We start from the raw sequence: 7,221 nt of genomic DNA on the forward strand, positions 1-7,221 counted from the left end.
GGCAACACGCCGTTCTTCAGGAAAGAGGTTAACGGCGTGGTCCAATCATTTTGGGGATTGAGTTCTTGTACGTCGACAGCATTTATGAGTGGAGAGAGCTGCATGAAGGAGAGTGTATTACCAATGGTGGCCATGTGTACGGCTGAGGCGGCTTTGGCCAAGCGGTCGGCTCGTTCGTTTTCTCCCTGGGGGATCTGTATAATTTTGACCTTCAGCTCGTTCATCCTCCTTCTTGCTTGGTCCAGATACTTCTTCATTCTTTCACCTTTGCATTCATACTCCCCACTTATCTGGTTGACTATGACTTGAGAGTCACAGTAAACAATCACTTTTTCGGCTCCCGCTGCTTTTACGAGGTCAAGCCCTGCTATCAAAGCTTCGTACTCCGCCTCGTTATTGGTGGTAGGGAATTCAAGGCGGACCATACACTCTACCGTATCTCCTTCGGGTGACTGTAGTACGACGCCAGCTCCGCCTGCCTGCCTGTTGGAGGATCCATCTACATGTATGCTCCATTGCGGGGATTCTTCTGCCCCCCTGTCCTCACCATTCGTGAATTCTGCTATGAAATCTGCAACGACCTGCCCCTTAACAGTAGTCCGCGGGCGATATTGGATGTCAAATTCGCTTAATTCTATGGCCCAAAGTGCCAAGCGCCCGGCAGCTTCTGGGTTGCTCATTGCCCGTCGCAAAGGCTTGTCAGTTAAGACAATAATCGTATGGGCTTGAAAGTACGGCTTCAGTTTGCGTGCTGCCGTAACCAGCGCGAAAGCGAGTTTTTCCATGGGTGGATATCTTTCTTCAGCTCCTCGTAGCGCCTGGCTAGTGTAATACACAGGTTTCTACACCTTTTCTTCTTCTCTAATCAAGGCGGCACTGACGGCGGCTGGGGAGACAGCGAGATAGAGAAAGAGTTCTTCTCCTGGTTGTGAGGGACTCAGCAGTGGTGGGGAAGAGAGGTAAGCCCTTAACTCCTCAAACGCTTGTTGGCATTCAGTGGTCTACTCGAAAGACCTTTTTAGCGTGCGAAAGAAGGGTAAGCATTTTTCTGTTGCCCTGGAGACGAACCTGTTTAGCGCTGCTATCTTGCCATTGAGGCTCTGTACTTCCTTCACATTCCTTGGTGGTGCCATCTCCATTATAGCCCGGATCTTGTCTGGATTGGCCTCGATGCCTCTCTGGGAAACCATGAATCCTAAGAATTTTCCTGCCGTTACCCCAAAGGCGCACTTCCCTGGATTGAGCTTCATGTTGTAAGAGCGAAGGGTGTCAAACGTTTCCCTGAGGTCTTCTAAATGATCTTCTTCCCTTTGACTTTTAACCAGCATATCATCTACATATACCTGGACGTTTCTTCCAATCTGCCGTACGAACATCTTGTTCATAAGCCTTTGATATGTTGCGCCCGCATTTTTTAGGCCGAACGGCATTACCTTGTAGCAGAATAGGCCTTGGCTGGTTACGAAGGAAGTTTTTTCTTGATCATCATCGTGCATCTTGATTTGGTTGTAGCCGGAGAAAGCGTCCATGAAGCTTAACAGCTGGTGCTGAGCAGTAGAGTCTACTAGAGTGTCGACTCTCGGGAGAGGGTAGCTGTCTTTGGGGCATGCCTTGTTTAGATCGGTGAAGTCTACACACATCCTCCACTTCCCGGAAGCTTTCTTGACCATCACTACGTTCGCTAGCCAGTCGGGGTAGTAGACTTCTCTAATGAAATTTGCCTCTCGCAGCTTGCGGACTTCTTCGACTATGGCTTGATCCCGTTCTGGGGCGAAGACCCGCTTTTTCTGCCGGATGGGTGGAAAGGATGGTGATACATTCAGCCTATGCACCATGACGAAAGGGTCTATTCCTGGCATGTCCTCGTGACTCTAAGCGAATACGTCCTAATTTTCTTTGAGGAATGCTGTAAGTGTTTGCCGGATTACAGGACTTGCAAGGGTTCCAATCCTTGTTGTCTGACTAGGCATAGAGTCGTCCAGGGGTATCTCTTCAAGCTTCTCGACTGGCTCCGTCGCGCTCCGGTGCTCTTCTATGCTCATGGTTTGGAGGTGGTCATCCATTTCCATCATGGCTACGTAGCATTCGCGTGCGGCAATCTGATTTCCACGTAGTTCTCCGACTCCGTATTCTGTTGGGAACTTGATCATTAAATGATAAGTTGAAGTCGCTGCCCTCCATGCATTAAGGGTGGGTCGCCCTAGGATAGCATTATAGGTGGACGAATGGTCAACCACGAGGAACGTTACGTCCTTTGTGATTTGCTGGGGGTAGTCGCCTGCTGTCACAGCCAACGTGACCGCGCCCAGCGGGAACACCTTTGCCCCTCCAAAACCGACAAGTGGGGCGTTCGTTGGAACCAGTTGTTCCCTGCTGATTTTCATCTGCTGGTATGCCGGGTAGTACAAGATGTCTGCCGAGCTGCCATTGTCGACCAACACCCGATGCAAGTTGTAGTCCCCAACCTGTAGGCTGACGACAAGTGCGTCGTCGTGCGGGTGGTGAAGGCGTTGCGCGTCTTCTTCCGAGAACTCGATAACGGGGCTTTCCCTTCGGGCTACATTTTGTACTGGTCCCGTCAATTGGACGTTTTGGACCATCTGGAGGTATGTCTTTCGAGCCCTTTTGGACGGCCTGGTAGCCATCCCTCCTACAATCATTCGTATGTCACCAACGGGAGGTCTTGGACGGTCATTGTCTCGTCGGGGAGGGTGCTCCGGAGGTGCTGGATCCACTCTTTCCTTGTTTACGAATTTCTGTAGTTTCCCTTGCCTTATAAGGGCCTCGATTTGCTGCTTCAAGTCGTAACAGTCGGCTGTGTCATGGCCGTGATCTCGATGAAAGCGACAGTACTTGTCTTTGGAACGCCTGTTAGGATCCCCCTTCAGCTTTCCAGGGAAGGTCAGAGCCCCTTCGTCCTTAATTTGCATTAGGACTTGATCTATTGGGGCGGTCAACGGGGTGAAGCTTGTGAATCTCCCTCCCAGAGGTTTAGAACGCCTTTCGTCTCTTCGGTCTCCCGTTCTGGGCCTCTTTCTCCCTTGGTCTGGTCGTGCATCTTCCTGCCTTTCCCTTTTTCTTGGCTTCTCTTCTCGGGCCTGCAACGCGTCCTCAGCATTCATATACTTAGTAGCCCTGTAGAGTACTTCCGACATGGTTTTCGGGTCGTTTTTGTATAGGGAGAACAAAAACTTGCCCTTCTGCAACCCATTTGTGAAGGCCGCTACAAGTATTTTGTCGTCAGCTTCGTCAACCGACAGCGCTTCCTTATTAAAGCGTGTTATGTAAGATCGTAACGTCTCGTCTTATCTCTGCTTGATACTCATCAGGCATGCCGTGGACTTCTTATACCTATGTCCCCCAATGAAGTGTGTAGTGAATTGGGAGCTTAGCTCCTTGAAGGTGCTGATAGAGTTGGGCGTCAGCCGGCTGAACCATATCCTTGCGGGGCCTTTGAGCGTTGTGAGGAAGGCCCTGCACATAATCTCATCTGCTACCCCCTGAAGATGCATCAGGGTTTTGAAAGTTTTCAGGTGATCCAGAGGATCCTTCACCCCGTCATAGCTATCTATATTCGGCATGCGGAACTTGTGGGGCAGGGGGAAGGAGTTCACGGCCACAGTGAAGGGCAAATCGGTACGATTGACCAGATCGTCAAGATCACTGGAGACTCGCCCCTTGAGGGCGTTCATCATGACCTCCATCTGTTCCCTTATTGCCTGCATCTCGGCGGCAATATGTGGTGGAGTCGCATCCGTGAGGGATGGCACGTTCACATGCTGTCTCTCCAGCTTGCTTGGGGCGTGGCTGCCCTCAGGTCTCTCCTGATTCCTGTTTGGAGCACTAGTTCCTTCCTGATCTTCTGCTCGGTCATTTAGTGCCGCATTCTTCTGGCGCAGCTGTTCCTCCAAGTCGAGGTTCTGTTTGGTGAGACGCTCCACGGCGGCACTGAGGGTCCGAACTTGTCTCTCGAGGGCAGTCGTGGGTGGTTCCTCTCCTTGTACGTCATTAGTAGTCGCCATTGAGCGAGTGAGTACCATGCAACCCTTTAGTCCAGGAAACGATAGTATGGCTTAATTACGACGTCGTTTTCCCCACAGACGACGCCAACTAATGATGCCGAAAATATCAACAGTGAGTTGCACGATGCTCGTACCCTTGAAACGACACCTGCACAAAGAAAAGAGGACCTAACAGAGAGCACCGGTGTGGTGCCGGCCAAATACCCTCCGGAGGTCAAGTTAGAACTTCTTTCAACTTTAGAGTGCTAGAGAGGGGTTAATTATGCGTACCTCGATTTGTGAGGGTATTGGGGCTTTTATAGTAGTAGGGGGTTGACCTTTCTTCCTTGGAGCAGAAGTCTTTTCCATATAGGAATCCTTATGAGCGCAGATTGCGGAGTCTTTTCCTTATAGGAATCTATCATTAAGCGTGGTGGCCAAGTAAAAGTTTTACTGGGACCGTCGGCCTTTTACCCGTCGGCTTGTCTTGTCCCCTACCTTGATAAAGGGTCGTCAGCATTTTTGAATATAATTGGCCCTTAAGCTTTTCTTAAGTTTCCGTCAGCGTGTCTCTTTCCGTCAGCTTACTAGCGTCCTTAACGTCCGTCGTGACTGGACCGTCAGCCTGAGCAGAAGGCTGACGGCTCGAGCTCATGATACTTGCCATGATTCTTCCTTATCAATTCCTATGTGTCATGATTTTTTTTTTCTTTTTAAAATTTTGATTATTTTATAAGGAAAAGAAAAAGGAGTATGTGGGAAGTTGTAATTAGTGGAGTATAAAGTGAAATACAAAAAATAAAACATACGATTTTTATTCATTTGTCTTGTATTATATTTTAGGATGTCCCAAAATATATATCTCTTTGAAAAATTAAGGGTAAACTACATATTTGGCTCCTAACTTATACGTTATATGTCAATTTGGTCCTTAAGCTTTTAAATATGTTAATTTAGTCACTAACCTTTTAATAATGTGTAAAATGATTTCTATCATTAAATGATGGATGGAAAATACTAACATAGCTAATAGCTCAAATACAATATTATTTTTATGCTGCCTAAGATGCCACATGAACTGCTAACTCAGCAACTAAAATCCTAACTAATTTAATATTTGACGGGCAGCCCAGTTAAGCCCCACTCCTAGTCATCACCGGTGTTGTCCTTTTCTCACACATTCCGTCTTTTCCCAATTCGCCCCTGGAAAATTCTACGAAAGTAGCATATTGGGGCATGGTGGGTTGTTGAAGAATGTTGTGCAGATTGGTAGTGCTATCGAAGAAGGAAAAGAAGGGAACAATTTAAGTTTATCTTAATGTGTATGATCTCACACCCATGATTTGCTACGCATATTTGCTCCGCCTTGGGATTTTAGTGACATTCCAATTGTTCCAATTCAGATATTTGGGTATGCTTTGTGTAGAATCGACGTTTAAATATTCGAAATTCTTTTTTGGGTCAATTTTTGGGTGAATTTGTTATGAAAATTTTCTTAAATGGGTTGATTATGATTTTTGGGATCTGGGAAATGAGTTGTTTATTGTTGAAGCAAAATTAATGGCTATGGAATATTAGATTGTTTCGTTGTTTGGGTATTGAGAAGAAGAAGAAAAAAATTACTAAACTCAGATTTATTTATTTTTGCGGCTTAATTGGGGTTGAGTTTCTCAATAGTCTACGAAAGAAGAACATTCTAAGAGAAACTTGTTTCATTCACTGGCGAAGTGAGAGATGCCATGAAAGCAGAAGACAGCACCGGTGACAACTGGAGAGGGACTTAAATCTCACCTAATTGGGTGGCTGATCAAATATTAGATGAGTTGGGATTTTAGTTGTTGAGGTAGTAGTCCGTGACATCTTAGATAGCACAAAAATAATATTTTATTTGAATTGTTAGTTACATCAATATTTTCCATTTATTACTTAACAGTAGGGACTATTTTGACACATTACTAAAAGGTTAGTAACTAAATTAACACATTTAAAAGCTCAGGAACTAAATTGAGATACAAATTAAAGGTTAAGGACCAATTATATAGTTTACCCAAAAATTAATAAACATAAAATTGGTTACTTCTCTAAATTATGCTTTACTTTTTTTTCTTTTTTTTCTTTTTTTGAGAAAGGAGAAATGGGGGTCTTTATGCTTTACTTTATTTAAATACCATTCTTTCACTAAAGGTTAATTTTAGAAACCTATATCTTCATTTATTTGTAGGACAATGTTAGGATTTGTGCTTTAAAATCTAATTTATTGTCATATTTTAAATAATAGTGTTTAATTATATGAGAGCATTTGTAAATGAACTAATTGGACATTATCATATAGTCCTTGAGATGCATTGTATGTAATTTATGTGTTTTAGTTAAAAATTATATAAATCACAAGTTCCTCATAAACTAAAAAAAGTAATTCGTTGTCGGTGATGAAATTAGAAGTTTTATTTGTGAAGACAGTAAGGCCTAGAGAGCTATTATATTTTCATAGTGATACTTGTTATATAATTAATGGTAACTTTTGACTTGTCAAATAGCAAATGAAAGCGAAGCCCATTGGAGTTAAAGTCTTATTTGTTCATTTGGTCTCATCTCAAGCCACATACTAATGACCAATTATGTTAGCCCAAAAAGCAAGTACAATTAATTAAATAATTGATTATTTAAAAAGAGTTATTAAATAAAATAACTGCCTAAGTACAAATCTCTATATATATATATATATATATATAAAGCAGAGACCTTATGTGGGAAAGCATGAGGTTCTATCAAGTAGCGCTCTAATTTTGCATTTAGCCTCTTTAACCTTTTTCTCATTAACCTTTTTTTGTTGTTACTCCTAATATCACATTAATTTCTTTTTATTATTACCACCATGTACCCTTGATGCGATAGTCACTCCACAAGTATAAATACTTGAGGGGTGTGGAGAGCAAGGGTCAGGATTCAAGTTTCTAGAAGAAAGTTTTACACATATATACACTTAGATTAGGCTAGAGTAAAAATTCTATCTTGTATAAAAATAAAAAATAAAAAACTTCTTTTTATTTTTATCTAAAATATGGGCTGCTATTGAAAATTAGTCCAAATCATACCAAACATTATGAAAAGCCAAAGCCCATTTATTCTCTTACATATTATAACCCAAGCATGATCCATTTTCATGTATAGATGAAAACCAAGACCCTAACCCACTTACAAACTCTCTTTCTCCTCCCTC

The 7,221-nt window shown here is 43.4% G+C and overlaps 1 protein-coding gene across 1 annotated transcript; it reads right to left on the reverse strand.

Annotated features, from left to right (window-relative positions):
• Positions 1-1,886: 1,886 nt before the first annotated feature.
• On the reverse strand, positions 1,887-3,122 carry LOC136068535 (uncharacterized). The gene has a single exon (XM_065775823.1). It carries the CDS (start codon positions 3,120-3,122, stop codon positions 1,887-1,889), a length of 1,236 nt encoding a protein of 411 aa, XP_065631895.1.
• Positions 3,123-7,221: the final 4,099 nt, after the last annotated feature.

The sequence above is a fragment of the Quercus suber genome, unplaced genomic scaffold, assembly GCF_002906115.3.
Source record: "Quercus suber isolate HL8 unplaced genomic scaffold, Cork oak 2.0 scaffold_120, whole genome shotgun sequence".
Lineage (NCBI taxonomy): Eukaryota > Viridiplantae > Streptophyta > Magnoliopsida > Fagales > Fagaceae > Quercus > Quercus suber.